Source organism: Triplophysa rosa, linkage group LG6 (assembly GCF_024868665.1).
Source record: "Triplophysa rosa linkage group LG6, Trosa_1v2, whole genome shotgun sequence".
Taxonomy (NCBI): domain Eukaryota; kingdom Metazoa; phylum Chordata; class Actinopteri; order Cypriniformes; family Nemacheilidae; genus Triplophysa; species Triplophysa rosa.
This window is the reverse complement of record NC_079895.1, coordinates 27,088,736-27,104,646: the sequence shown is the minus strand read 5'-3', so window position 1 is coordinate 27,104,646 and position 15,911 is coordinate 27,088,736. Positions and strand designations below refer to the sequence as shown.

The window sequence follows — 15,911 nt, the reverse complement described above, 5'->3', positions numbered from 1 at the left end:
CCTTTTTATAATTAAAAACGACTTCATAAAACAAAACACATCTTATGCTTTAGACTGTAGTCAGTACAGTGTGGTACAACAACTGTCTCTCAGGCAAAACTGTTACGAAGGCAACGTGTGTTTATCAGTGAGTTATATAAAGGTTTGGGGATTCATTTTTCCTATTTCAATTGTAACTTTCTAGTCTGTTTAAACAGTACACTGCAAGTTGGTCACCAGGACAATGCATTAAATATGCATATGCACAAAGTGAAGCTTACCTATTTCTGGTTAAATATGAAGTCTCTATTTTTAGCCAGAGCAAATATACTTTACCAGGGGTCACCAGTGGAAAATAGCAAATAATATAGAATAATTTCACTAAACTAATAAAGATTAGTGAATTTAATCTTATGGTATACATGTCACAGTGCTGTAATACAAAACTTTAGTTTAGTGATGAGCTCCAGCGCTTAAATACGTGACTGGGGATCCTGTGGTTCTTGAAAAAAAACATAAAAAACCAGCCAAGCCGTTCGTTCAACAACCCTAGGACCCTTTGTGCAAAACTTGATTTAAAATTTTAAATTGACAACTTGAAAAGTAAGTATTTGTACTTACATGCCAATGTGCACTCGCAGCCCCAATGGGAAAATAATGTGAACTCTAAACTTGAACGCAGAGATTTGCCTTCGTGGGCAAAAATCACATCGCCCCCTAATGCAGGAAAAATCACAATAAATGGATCTACTCCAGAGGATGAGTTTTTAAATAATTGCTTATAGTTTTCAATTATAGCGGAACCCTCAAACCTATGTATGCTATGCATTATTTTGTCAGGTATATGCCTACTATCATGTATGGATATCTTTCTGTTACACTATCATGTATAGATCTTTATGTTATTAATTTTGGCGGTATTGTTATTGTGTTCCTGTGGTTTGAATGTTGTGTCTTTAAAGACAACAGATTCTATTTATACATCTTACACATTAAGATCTACAGCCTACAGATCTGACGCAGGAGCCCACGTTCTACGTCAGCACCACACGCATGCGTTGTGTGGTCCTAGAGTTGTCGAATGACTTGAGGGTGACTAATTCCCTTTAAACTGGTGAAGCAGGCTGGTTTTAGAGGGGTTTTGGCAACTTTTCAGCTGGAAGACCAGCTTGTCCAGTTTGACCTGCCAGGTTAGACCAGCTTAAACCATACTTCCATCTTAAACCAGCGAAGACCAGCAAAGCAGCTTAACCATGGTGGCCAAGTTTTCGGTCTAGCCAGACTGGTGGGCTCTAGCTAAAACCAGCTTGACCAGCTACAAAAAGTGGCCAAAACCTCTCTAAAACCAGACTGGGAGACCAGCTTAAACCAGCCAACCAGTGTAGCTACAACTACTTGAAACTGGGTGATCCAGGGTATGATGTCCAGAAGGCATTTTTAAAATAATTAAAAATGAAAAGATTTTAAGATCATGTGAGAAACACTTCAGTCACCTATTAAAAATGTAAGGGAGTCCTTTGAAAGGGAGTGTATATTATAACATTATTGTCACGATCTCGTGGCGGAAGAACCCAATTGCAGGCAGCGGGGATGAAGGGGTTAACAAAACAGATTTTAATAGTTCAAAATGAAGAAACAAAACAAAGACCCACGATGGGGATAACGGATTAACAGAATAACAGGATAAACAGGACGAAGACTAACTGACACTAAACTAAGATAACCACACTTGACAAACTAAACTGGACACTTACTAGACTCACGAAAACAGCAGGAACAGACGAAAACGGCAGGAACAGACGAAAACGGCAGGAACAGACGAAAACGGCAGGAACAGACGAAAACGGCAGGAACAGACGAAAACGGCAGGAACAGACGAAAACGGCAGGAACAGACGAAAACGGCAGGCTAGGGAGGCAAAAAGGAACAGGGGTACACTGAACGCAAGGACACCACACACAATGACCGAACACAGGACAATGGAACATGAGGGCGTTTTATAGGGAAGACAAACGAAGGGTAATCAACGAGGGCAGGTGGGAAACATTAGACACGGCAGGGAAGCAATACATGAAACGAGAGGGGCGGGGCCAATGACAAGACACTAGAGAGAACGCATATTATTGTCAAAAGGACAATAATAAGTTTCTCTCCACACATAACCAAAGGCTTTGTCATGACTCTGCCACAGGACCAAGAAAAACATGACTAAGTGAGGCAGAGCCATGACAATTATACGTTGTAAGAAATCTATTCTTTTATTTTATTTTGATTTTTTATTTTGATGTCACACTTTTGCTCAAAGCATGAATTGACTGAAATATTTATAAAAACGTGTTATATTGTAGTCACAGTTGTGTGAAAGCTGTGTGTGAAAATGTTGCACATTTTGAAATGAATGTTCAGGTTTTAATCAATCATGGCACTGTAGCACCTTTCACAATTTTGCATTGTTGCGAAGCAGCTTTTGAAAAACGTTTTACTAGAAAATATTTAGATGGTATTATTGCAAACTGTTCATAAGATATCAGAATCAGAAAGAGCTTTATTGCCAAGTGTGCACTGAACTATTTATAAAATAACTATTTAGCTTGTTGAATTATTATTGCATCTAGTATAAATATTGTATAACATTTTTATTTTTACATTCTTATGTATATATTTAGGCTACATTTTTTTTACATTTAAATTTATTTGACAGTTTAGTAACTTTAGATTTGATGAAAACATAAAAAAGAGCTATTCATAACACTATTCACAGCATTAACTTTCTGCTCATTTGAGAGAATTCTGTCACAAACTGTTATTGCTTTTTCATGAGCTAAAAGCACTAGTTTTTTGCCTCTCGTGAAGCATTGTTCGGTGGAATAGTGTCAAAACCATCACCCGTCGGGTGAATATCTAATATTTGATGTAACGGGTGTAATATACCACACTTCTATCACACTTAGCCTAGCAGAAGTGACGTACGAGGCATACCACAGAGGACTAGAGTTCCGCGATTTTAATGGGAAAACACCAGCAAAACACAGGGTTAAAACCCAGTCAAATATCCACAGACAAATAATCCAAGGGAAAAACAAGATGAATAGTCCTCAGGAAAATAGGGTACGAGGTCCTCCGATGGACAGACAAAATATCCACAAGTTATAAATCCACAGGGAAACGGGTAAACTAAATAACAGGATCAGGATCTAGAAAATACAACTGACAACCAGACCAGACCTCGAACAAAGATCCAGTAGCCAAGACTATTTCGACTCACCTCAGCTGATACCAAGCTGATTTGACAAGGTCCTGTTCTTCTTTGTGTTCAAGCTCTGTCTGAAGAGCTGGTTTCTATTTGAAGCGCTTTACAGCGTTGAGCATTGTAGCCAATCGTGTGCAACTGATGGACAGCTGTAGTGAGGACTCCATACTCTTATCACAATTTAAATAAACGTTTTAGCTCATCATGCTCCTGGTCCCTTTTCTGCATTAAGCTTCATTTAGCCTTGATGGCAGCTTAGCCTTTAGCGGCTTGGGTGTAATTTTACAGAAATAGGTAAGGAAAACTATATTGTTAATATCACGTGAACAATGTAGGTATTTTTTAACAAATTTTGCATAAATCAAAATACATTTCATGAATCACTAATCAAATATAGAATAACAATATTTTAGTGGATTCACTCTTGGACGTCTCTCCCGAAACTCTGCCGAATTTAGTTACTACATGTTTTAAAAATGCATTAAGCAGGAATTCCTTATATTTTGTTACTTGTTGCGTGAGAAAATCAATGGTTTTGTCTACATCATGTAGATGTAGCCTAACGCGGCATTTTTGTCAAACGGGTAGGGTAGGGTACAGAATTAAATTAGTGCTGCTGTCAGATGTTGGGTGTTCTTTTAATTACTGCGTGTGCGGGTTTATCAAACAGGACGAGAGAGAGTCACGCCCAGTCCGTTCACTGCAATGGAACAGTTTTTTCACAGCAACGGCGGCTCACGGATCCTCTCTCTCAACGGCTCTGGGTGGGCAGGGTGGGCAAAGCTTCTGATAGGCTTGATCCCCCGTGGAGCTGGGCCTGTAGTCTAGACCAGTGTTGGGTGTAACTAGTTGCTAAGTAATTAGTTACTGTAATTTAATTACTTTTCCCTTGAAAAGGTACAGTAAGGGATTACTCTTATTTTTTCTGTAATTTAGTTACAGTTACTTTTAATGTAATTAAAGTAAATACTTTGTGTAATATATGTGTGTGCAATAGTGGAATTGACATCAAAATTCAAAGTCTAACTTTAAAATCTGCACTTTAATGTATAATTCTCACATTTGTAATACTTTGGTCAGTTAAACTTACTACTTTATGTAGTTTAATATTATTTATTTGAATGAAGTAAACGAGCCGTTTCACGTCTATCCTTGAATCACTTAACTAATGAAAGTTGATGTAGATAATAGAAAATAATTAGCAATAAATAATTAAATATTTTATGGAGAGAGTAATTTGCACAGTAATCTAATTACACTATTGAATTTGTAATTAGTTACTAGTATTTAATGACTTTTCAGAGTAATTTACCCAACACTAGTCTAGACACATTGATAGTGTGGTCCACTTCTGTGTTCCAGACACCTGTGGCTAATGTTTCACACCTCATTTTAAAGCTCATAAGTAAAAGGTTTACAAATATGCACAGGTATGGCATGAATGCATGCGCAGTGTTTGCTTGTCTGCTTATAATCTCACATATAGAACGAAACCACCTGTTGATTTGATACAATACTGTATATTTTAAAATGATAAAAAAACAAAAACAGTGAGAAGCTGTTGCTAAGATCCAGAGGTGAATGACTGTCACGACGGTGCGTGGAGAAGAGAACCCAAATGCAGGCAGGCAGTAAGGGGTTAACAGAACAGACCTTATTTTATTAATTACAAACAAAAGACAAAACAAAAACCCACGAGGGGGTAAAACACAACGACAGGGGAATATAATAATACAAACTAAACAGGAACACTCACTAAATAAACTAAACTAAGACAACACTAGACAAAGATACACTGACTAAACTTACGAGATTAAATGACACAGGCAGGCCCACGAAGCACTCATACACAGAACAGCCATAGTACAATCCAAGAGCAACAAGACAAAGAAACATGAGGGCATATATAGGGAGAGACAAACGAGGGATAATTACACAGGGCAGGTGGGGAACATTAGACACGGGAGGAAGGCAATACATGAAACGAGAGGGGCGGGGCCAATGACAAGACACTGGAGAGAACGCATATTCTTGTCAAAAGGACAATAATATGTTTCTCTCCACACATAACCAAAGGCTTTGTCATGACTCTGCCACAGGACCAAGAAAAACATGACTAAGTGAGGCAGAGCCATGACAAATGACATTCAGAAAGAGGCGTTATTAAACATTCAGTGTCAGTTTCTCTTGTGTCAGTTAACCACATCCTCTGTCTATAGATTCTCATCAGAAGAGCTTGAGATCATTCACAGGAGAGCAAGAGCTTGATTTCTATCTCACGGTACTGCTGTTCTCATCATGAAGACTTGACAAACCTGGATTCTTCACCAGAATCTCTGCATCTTTCTTACTTCACTGACTCACGCAGGTACATTTGAATTTAATACACTTTATTCTATTCTTTAGATTTGATTTGTTTAGGTTTTTTTGTCTGTGATTGTGTTGGTGATTAAAGATTTTGTCTGTGAATGTGCTGTTTAACTTTTATTATCACTCAATGCAGTTGTTATAAAACATTCAGTGACTGAGGTCTTGTGTCTTTTCATCAGATTCTGATTCCAGTGTTCAAAAGATTCAGCAACATGTCTTCAGAACGGTCTATGAAGGAGACACAGTGACACTTCACTGCAACACAACTCCTCATGATGAAGATATCACGTGGAAAATGAACAACAGTGTTATTTTCAGTTACGACTCATTTCATAACAGAAATATGACAAAGTTCACTTCAGATAGGATGTGTATCAGTCCAGCAGCTCCAACTGAACTGAAAATAAATCAAATCCAAACATCTGATGCTGGAAACTATTCCTGTTATAATACTGAAACAGCAATGAGATGGATATTGTCACGGATGAGGTGCAAGAGAACCCAAATGCAGGCAGGCAATGGCAATGACGGGGTTAACAAGTATACTTTATTTACAAATAACAAAGGTACCAAAACAAAACACCCACGACGGGGAAAACTGAACTAAGAATGTACTGTATAAAAGATAAACACAAAAACATCCCTCAAGGGGGAAAAAACGAGAACTAAATAACACGAAGACTAACAGGCAAGACCAGGCAGGAACAGGACGAGAAACTCACGGGAACCACAGACAGAGGACGTAGAACCAACACGACGAACTGCATACACAACACGTAATATTGAACAATCCAACAGCACAAGGCAAAGAAACATGAGGGTATATATAGGGGAAGACAAACGAGGGATAACGAGCAAGGACAGGTGTGGAACATCAAACACTCAGGGAAAGATAACAAGGAAACGAGAGGAGTGGGGCCAATGACAAGACACTGGAGAGAACGCATATTATTGTCAAAAGAACAATAATATGTTTCTCTCCACACCTAACCAAAGACTTTGTCATGGCTCTGCTACAGGACCAAGAAAACATGACTAAATGAAGCAGAGCCATGACAGAAGCCCCCCCTTTAATGAGCACCTCCAGGTGCTCACCAAGGGGTAGACGGACGAGACAGGGCAGACTGAGACAGTGACATGACAAGACAGAACAAGGAAAACAAAATCAGAGGCAAACAAGACAAGATAATCATGGGGTTGGGGTGACACAACAAGAATAACAAACATGTGAGGGGGGGTGGGGCAAAACAAGAGTTCAGGGGGGAACAAAAGAGTCCAAGGGGGGAACAGTTCTAGTCCCCGGCTGCGCTCGAGGGCGCGTAGTCCTAGGGGACTTAGGGGAAGTCCTGGGGGGAACAGTCTTTGGCCCTGGGACTTCCCAGGGGCCGGCTGACGGCTGGACAGGGCTTGACGCGGCTGGAAGGCCGGCTGGACAGGGCTTGACGCCGGCTGGAAGGCCGGCTGGACAGGGCTTGACGCCGGCTGGAAGGCCGGCTGGACAGGGCTTGACGCCGGCTGGAGGCCGGCTGGACAGGCTTGACGCGGCTGGACGTGACGCCGGCTGGATCACGCGCCGGCTGGACCCGGACTGGACGCCGGCTGGATCGCCGGACTGGACGCGGCTGATCCGGACTGGACGCGCTGGACCGGACTGGACGCCGGCTGGATCACCGGACTGGACGCCGGCTGGATCACCGGACTGACGCGGCTGGATCATGGCTACACATGACTACACAAAAGACTGGACACAGGACTGGACACAGGACTGGACACAGGACTGGACACCGGCTGCACCGGACTGGACACGGCAGCACCACCGGACTGGACACCGGCTGCACCACCGGACTGGACGCCGGACTGCACCACCGGACTGGACGCCGCTGCACCGGACTGGACGCCGGCTGCACCGGACTGGATGCCGGCTGCACTGGCCGGGTAGGAGTCCACGCTGCCCGCCGTTGCCTCTTCTTCTTCCGCCTAGCCACCCGGCTGGTGGTCGGGTGATGGAAGGAGGTATACGGAACGGCTGGCTCCGGCTGGGACTCCTCGGAGGTGGTCCCCAGGACTCACGTCTCCCCCGCTTGCCACCTAGGCTTACTGGTGGCGAGGCTGCAGGGGTTGAGGAGAGCGGTGTGGCAATGCCTAAAACCCCGATCTGCAGGGTCTGACCCTCCTGTATGGCGGCAGCGGAGATGGGTGGTAGTGACGTGTTGAGACCCTGGACTCCGGTCGGTTCATGACGTACCGCCACACGACATCGAAGTCCAGCGGTCTCAACGACCGCATCTCCGCCCGCGACAGGGGGTCCCTGAGACCGGCGTTAAAAAGCACCGCCACCTCCTCCTCCCCGAAGACATCCTCCTCTGCGGCATCCAGGAACCTATACAGATAGTCCTCGATGTCATCGTTCCCCTGACGAATGCCGCAGAGGAGGCGAGCCTGGTGGGACCGTCTCGTGCCCATGCTGCCTACTGGGTTCGTAGTGGCTGTTGGATTCTGTCACGGATGAGGTGCAAGAGAACCCAAATGCAGGCAGGCAATGGCAATGACGGGGTTAACAAGAATACTTTATTTACAAATAACAAAGGTACCAAAACAAAACACCCACGACGGGGAAAACTGAACTAAGAATGTACTGTATAAAAGATAAACACAAAAACATCCCTCAAGGGGGAAAAAACGAGAACTAAATAACACGAAGACTAACAGGCAAGACCAGGCAGGAACAGGACGAGAAACTCACAGGAACCACAGACAGAGGACGTAGAACCAACACGACGAACTGCATACACAACACGTAATATTGAACAATCCAACAGCACAGGACAAAGAAACATGAGGGTATATATAGGGGAAGACAAACGAGGGATAACGAGCAAGGACAGGTGTGGAACATCAAACACTCAGGGAAAGATAACAAGGAAACGAGAGGAGTGGGGCCAATGACAAGACACTGGAGAGAATGCATATTACTGTCAAATGAACAATAATATGTTTCTCTCCACACCTAACCAAAGACTTTGTCATGGCTCTGCTACAGGACCAAGAAAACATGACTAAATGAAGCAGAGCCATGACAGATATTAACAGTAACAGGTTACTCCAGGATTTCTTTGACTGTATTTATATATTTTTGTGTAAAAATAGTGAGGGCTGGTTTACTGATAAGATGTAACTTGATTATTTTGTGTCTCACAGAAAACAGACCAGAATCACCAAAACAAACAGCACTACTTCACATAATCCGCTCATGCGCTGGAGTTATTATGGTCTGTCTGATGATCGGCTTCATCATCTGCATTCACAGGTGAGACATCCACACATGATGGACCCATGAGGACATTGGAAAAGATAGATCTGTGACTATGATTTTGTAGATCCTATAGAAGGTTTAGACCTCAGTTTGCTCATGAAGTCGGTCACACTTGATCTCTCTTCATCAGAAAGTGTCCCTTACTCAAAGATAGCGAGTTAAGACTTCAGATCAAACACGAGACATAGAATATAAATGATTTCATGTTCATCTATATATATATATGTTATTATTATATTGTATTTATACTTGATATTGTTTTTATTTGGTAATCTCTAATATTGACAGGAGGAAAAGAAGCTGATGGGGACAGAGTACGTTATTTTTAAACAAACACATTTTTCAGACCAGTGTTGTGGTTAATGGTTTAATTTTTTGTCTCATATTAATCACAGGCGGGCTCGTGATATTTTTCTACACAGTTTGATGTTCATTTGATGGAGTTAAAATCAAATAATAATTTGTTTGGAAATGCATTGAGTGTTAATATGTGAAATCAAAGCATAATGTGCCAGAGAACAGTCGCTCAGAACATTAGCATTGCTATGGTTTGTTTTGTAGGCTTCTTACTGAATAGTTGTCAGTTCAAACCCAACAATATGGTGATCATTATGTTTTTTGAACAAGACCCAAAGGTTTTTATCGAAAATTATACAGTATATGTATTTCAATAATCCCTCCGTTTGTAGGACTGTTTGGCATAGAGTGTCAGATAAGTGATCAAATCAGAAAATCGGATTATTTGTGGTAAAATCACTCACAAATACTTAACGCAAGGTTCTGTTCTGAACGAATAAAGCAATGAATGGTCAAACGATTAAATAAACATATGCTAGGGTTGGGTAGACTGAAGCAGGTTGTAAAAAGGTGAATTCTAAAATACATATACTGTATAAAAACAATAACTTATCTACATTTTATTTAGGCAACAGCTGGTTATTAAACAACTCCAATGTCTGTAAATTAGGGCAATTCTATTATTTTTGTTTAGTTTTTTTTCTTTCTTTCTATTCTATATTTGATATTTTTCCAGTTTTTATGATTTTATATATACTGTATATGTCTAGCTGTCATTCCAACAGATTCTCCCATCACAGAAAAGCCTCATTTTACAGGACTCTTACACACTCTGCAGCACAAAAACCACAGGACTATTACTAGAATGATTTTCCCTTTTTACATTTCTTATCTAGACATTGTGTGTTTGTTGTGGATTAGTTAAGTGTCTAAAAAAGATGAAATAAATGGAGATGTGTTACAGATTTTAATTGAGCCATGGGATTTTTGTCATATGATGAAGTCAGAATCACACATTACAGAATCTAGCTAATGTTTCTGTTAGGACTGCAAGTTTTCATGCACAAGTTACATTTGAAGCACTAATTCACTAATATTCTGTTCATTTTCATATATGGCGTGGCTACATTGATCGTGACTTTCAACGGCTGCTGTGCTCTCATAGATCCTGTTGTCACTCATTATTCTGCTGGCTCGTCTCTGTGACCAATGGAAAATAAAAAATAAAACCACCACACGCTGGTTAACCATAACACCGCTCGGTCTATTTGTAGAATCATTTACTGTGAAAGAAAGAAAACTTACTCTGTCACCTGCATCTCTGCTGTTTGTTGACCTTCTCCTGTCAATTAAGAATATCACATTTTGTTTAAATCTTAATAAAAACAAAACAAAGATGTGCTTAGCTCTGTACCCATCTACTAACATTCATTTAATTGATTACTTGCAGAGACACCGAGTGAATTGAATGATATACAGTACAGTACAGTACAGTACAGTACAAACTTTACATGATTCTCAAACCGTAGGTTACGGCGTAGGTCCTACGCAGAACCATAAATTGGCCTTAAAAGACCCCCACCATTACACCACTATAAACAATACAAATATATGATTTAAAAACAGGTTTATTCAAATTTCACATTTTATTTACTATTTATATATCTGATTAAAATCTAAAACCCAGAAGCATTGGAGTGAGGTGTGATATCATTATGATTTATTGAGGACTTATATTTTACTGTTTTCAAGGACTACATTTATTCTAAACAATTTCTAAATTAATTTGTAGGGGATTTCCAAACAAAAGTGAACATCTGACTCCCTTTACAGTCTATCCAGTATTCAATGAAGGGAAGCCTACATGGTCATTACGTGGAAAAGATTACAAAACGATTTTCATTTGTGATGATACAAACATAAAGATTTGAGGGTTAAAAGGAAGTTAAGGCTATTTTGGTTTTTAGAGAGGTATTTGTAATATATTTAATACTGTATATTTAGAGATGCTCGCATCTGTTTAGAAATTGCTCATTGTGTTTTCATTAATCATTTTATTAATCACAACCTGATAACGACGAATATCTTTCCAAGTCTAAATATATCAAGAAACTGGAGACAAAATGTTTTCATAATGACGGCTTATTTTTATATAATAAGTGGCGTGAGTAAATTATGAGAGAGTTTTCTTTTAAGCATGAAATCTATAATGAAACAAAACAAAACAAAAAAAACGAAATTAAAAGTTTTGAGATCTAAATGTTAACATTTACTGTGGTGTAGTTTTAAGATGTTGTTCTGGTGTTGTCTTTTCACAAATCAACAGAAATATCGATGAAGTGCTATATAAGTAAATGTTTATTATTATTATTAAATGCTTGACTATAAGAGTTTGAAAGCTACTGTACGTGCACTTGTGCATGTGAAAGAATCACTATCACTTCCTCATCATATCACATCAAATCAATTTGCTCCTGACTCCCTCATGGGTCCATCATGTGAGTCTCACCTGTGAATGCAGATGATGAAGCCGATCATCAGACAGACCATAATAACTCCAGCGCCTGAGATGAGGATGTAGAGTAATGCTTGCTCGAGTGACTCCTCTGGTGTGTTTTCTGTGAAACATAAACCAAACAATTCTGTTCTCATATCAGTCAATCATCCCTCAGAATGATGAAAATACAGTCAAAGAAATCCTGGAGTAACCTGTGACTGTTAATATCCATCTCATTGTTGTTTTAGTATTATGACAGGAATAGTTTCCAGCATCAGATGTTTGGATTTGATTTATGTTCAGTTCAGTTGGAGCTGCTGGACTGATACACATCCTATCTGAAGTGAAGTTTGTCATATTTCTGTTATGAAACGAGTCTTCAGTAAAAATAACACTGTTGTTCATTTTCCACGTGATTTCATCATCACGAAGAGTTGTGTTGCAGTGAAGTGTCACTGTGTCTCCTTCATAGACCGTTCTGAAGACATGATGCTGAATCGTTTGAACACTGGAATCAGAATCTGATGAAAAGACACAAGACCTCAGTCACTGAATGTTTTATAACAACTGCATTGAGAGATGATAAAAGTTAAACAGCAGACAAAACCGAAACAAATCAAATCTAAAGAATAGAATAAAGTGTATTACATTCAAATGTACCTGCGTGAGTCAGTGAAGTAAGAACGATGCAGAGATTCAGGTGAAGAATCCAGGTTTGTGAAGTCTTCATGATGAGAACAGCAGTACCGTGAGACTCTTCCTCTTCTGATGAGAATCTACACACAGGGGATGTGGTTACACACCAGCACTGAGCTCAGTCTGAAGACTTTATTTAAGCTTCACTATCAACACCATTCACCTAAATACATACAGTACATTTTAAAGCAGCATTACCTGTAGCTTTATCATTACAAAGGATTACATTTAATTTGTTACGATTGTGTATTTTGATTTTCAAAGACCCAGGATGGTTAGTCTCCAAGATGCATAAGGCAGGGGTCTTCAACGGTTTTCAGGGCAAGGACCCCTTAGATGAGAGATGTTAAGACATTACATTAGCACTATTATGCATGTTATTGTTGTACATATACTTTTCTGTGTATTATTTTATTGTTAGATTGTTCGATTATTTCAAGGGATTTGCAGCATCAAACATTTTCATTTTACTGTGATATGGACAATTAAACATTTACTTGTCCTGAACCTTGGTTTTTATTAAGGCTTCAATGAGATGACTAACCCTGGGAGAAATATCCATCTGCAGGCCCGCAGAACGACACGTTTCACGACACACGATCCAGACCACCAGTCTCAGGCCGGAAATGAGGGCGAACCACACATGGTTTAGTGCAGATCGTGCTACCAACAGTTTTTGCAGCTTACGTTCTTATTTTCACATAGATTTTGGTGACTTTTATGTACAATATCTGAAACCGCTAGAAAATGCATACACTAGATTTTTGTGTAGTTATTATTTGCATAGTGCTTTCTTTTTACTAGATATAATATTTACTTAAGTGTTCAGAATAATCTATATCTGTTGATTTTGAAACACACACTTAGGCACAAAGTATAGACTTTCGAGGTCAAATTACTTTATTTTTCAGAATTCAAAATATTACTTGATGTTCATAATTAATATCTAAATAATCAATATCTGTTCCGTTTGTAACAAACACTTAGGGACAAAGTGTAGACTTTTAATGTCAAATATACATTATTTGTCAGAATTCAAATAAATTGAAAAAAGGTCTTGCATTTCTTATATGAACAAACATCCTTTAACTCCTCCCCTTCAAATGTCAGTCTGCTGCCAGTTTCATTTTAAAATCAATGCAACAGCTACACATCCAATCAATTCACAGTGAAAAACTCCTTTGGAAAGATCATTTTCACTCGGAAATGTGTCCGAATACGGAAGTAAAAACGATCGTAACTTCCGATTCACGTGGACTTTGACTGTTAAGGGCTCAGCATACAACATTCGAAATCGAAAAACGACCGTCTGTAACCCGATTTCGAACAAAATCTGGTCCAAACGACAATTCGTTTCACTAGTTTGCCTCAGCAAACCAAACAGAACTCTCCGGGAAAGTTTGTGTTGGCCGGTAAACACCCTCGAGCCACCATTGGTTTATGGCCATTACGTAATAGGTGGGTGTGTTATGTAGCGCCGGCTGGTCTTGGGAAATAACACGTCATTTTATTTGCATACGTCATGTAAACCCCGCCTCCAGAAACAAAGGGGTGTTAGATTGTTCGAAAACACTATACCGTCTCTCAACGTTTTCGAGCTTCGTTTTACCCCCAAATGCAGTTTAGACAGTGAGTATGTGTGTTATGTATTTTTCATTTCATCCATTGATGAAAGACATACGACAATTCAAAGAGAGGACAAAATACCTCAGCTGCAATCGCGGTGTACAGTACACATGGTTGCAGTCTTTAACCGTGGCCCTTCTGCACAGCATTGGCAGTGGATGAAGAGGACAAGGAAATGGCCCTTCATAGTCTCATGGAACACCTGGAAGGTTCCAGGGAGCCCTTTACATTTTTGTTTTCATTCCAGGAAGACATGGAGTACTTTTGGGATAAAAAAAACACATGATAAAATGTGACTGAAAGTTAACTCTTCTTTTTAAGAATCTTAATTTCTAAGTGTTTATTATTTCTGTTGCAATTATGCATATACTATACATCTATAAAAAATAAAAATATGTTCTGTTTGTGTGTGTTTTGTTGAAATGTTTGTTCATATAATGCTGTGTTCCCACCAAACGGGAATGAAGCGTTAAGCCTGAGTGATTTACATGTTAAGTGTCATGGTTCTGCCACCAGACCAAGAAAGACATGACACGAGGAGGCAGAATCATGACAGAACCTCATGTTTAATATGGGGAGAGGCATTTTGGCCCTTATGGCTTGCCATACGCTCTCTCCTGTGTCGTCTCTGTTCCTGCCCTTTTGTCTCCTCATTATTAGTCATTAGTTATTTCATGCCCCGCAGCTGTTCCCTCTTGATTTGATCCTTTTATAATGCCCTTTTGTTTTCTGTCCTGTGCTGGTTCATTGTGATTGTACGATTGCCGTCAAAAACGGCGTTCGGATATAAACGTGTTTAATCTATGGCGTAATTGTGACACCATCGGCTTGCCATACGCCTGCCGCGAGTTCGCGTCTATGCGCGTGTTTGCATTGACTTTGTATGTAATTTACTCGTGCTGAGAACACAGCATTAGTCTTTGTTTCAAAATGAACAGATATTGATTATGTAGATATTATGAACACTTAAGTAAATATTATATCTAGTAAAACAGAAAGCACTATGCAAATAATAACTACAAAAATCCAGGTTATGCATTTTCTAGCGGTTTCAGATATTGTGCATAAATCACCAAAATCTGTGCGAAAATTAGAGCATAAGCTGCAAAAAGTGTTGGTAGCACGATCTGCGCTAAACCATGTGTGGTTCCGGCCTGAGACTGGTGGTCTGGATCGTGTGTCTTCAAACGAGTGGATATTTCTCGTAGTACATAACAGCAGCTGGTATTAAGGCGGAGCTTATAGCCAGTATAACGCAATACCATTGGCCAAAGTGTTGCAAGTCCAATCCTTTTAATAGAATGATTAATGATATGTTTGACAAACTAGAGAATGGAGTGAGATGTACTCTGTATGCAGATGATGGCGCTATTTGGAAGAGAGGTTTGAATATATCACATGTATCTGCTAGTGTTCAAGCAGGCAGTAAAAAGGTGGAAAATGGACTATAGATTGGAGTTTTAAAATGTCAGCCAGTAAATCATGCTATATGGTGTTTAGCAGAAAAGGAAAGCTTTGGAAAATATTGAATTTGTATTGTATGGGAAGACGTTAGAGAGAGTCCATGTTTTTAAATATTTCGGAATATGGTTAGATGAAAGATACACCTGGAAAAAGCATATAGAGGATATGGAAAAAAAATGTAGTAAAAGTTTAAATGTAATGAGATCAATTGCTGGAAAAGAATGGGGAGCAGATAGAATGTCTATGATATCAATATAACAAGCCTTGATCAGATCGATTTTGGATTATGGATGTATGGTATATGAGGCAGCGTCTGATACATTGTTAAGAAGATTAGATAGGATTCAATATAAAGCACTTAGAATATGTTTAGGAGCTAGTAAAACTAGTAGGAGGCAAATGAAATACCATTAAGTTTG

General features: G+C 39.6%; 1 protein-coding gene and 1 long non-coding RNA gene across 3 annotated transcripts; one reads left to right on the top strand and one right to left on the bottom strand.

Moving 5' to 3' along the window:
- Positions 1-600: 600 nt before the first annotated feature.
- Positions 601-12,438, bottom strand: LOC130555785 (uncharacterized). 2 transcript variants are annotated; one of them, XM_057336250.1, is made up of 5 exons: positions 12,367-12,438; positions 11,919-12,227; positions 11,719-11,827; positions 10,515-10,551; positions 601-696 (listed from the first exon to the last, which is right to left on the bottom strand). In XM_057336250.1, the coding sequence occupies exons 1-5, from the start codon at positions 12,434-12,436 to the stop codon at positions 685-687; spliced, it is 537 nt and encodes a 178-aa protein (XP_057192233.1). In that variant the 5' UTR covers positions 12,437-12,438; the 3' UTR covers positions 601-684. The 2 variants fall into 2 exon arrangements, with proteins under 2 accessions (XP_057192233.1, XP_057192232.1); XM_057336249.1 differs by lacking the exon at positions 601-696 and adding an exon at positions 9,267-10,409.
- Positions 7,794-10,486, top strand: LOC130555788 (uncharacterized). Its single transcript, XR_008963141.1, has 3 exons — positions 7,794-8,906; positions 9,201-9,226; positions 10,375-10,486. It is a non-coding gene; the product is annotated as an uncharacterized LOC130555788 (long non-coding RNA).
- Positions 12,439-15,911: the final 3,473 nt, after the last annotated feature.

Coding starts and splice junctions, on each gene's coding strand:
- LOC130555785 (XM_057336249.1), bottom strand. CDS start 12,436: ATGAAGACTTCACAAACCTGGATTCTTCACCTGAATCTCTGCATCGTT. Junction 12,228..12,366: donor TACTTCACTGACTCACGCAG/GTACATTTGAAT, acceptor TCTTTTCATCAG/ATTCTGATTCCAGTGTTCAA. Junction 10,552..11,718: donor TTCATCATCTGCATTCACAG/GTGAGACTCACA, acceptor CTTAATTGACAG/GAGAAGGTCAACAAACAGCA.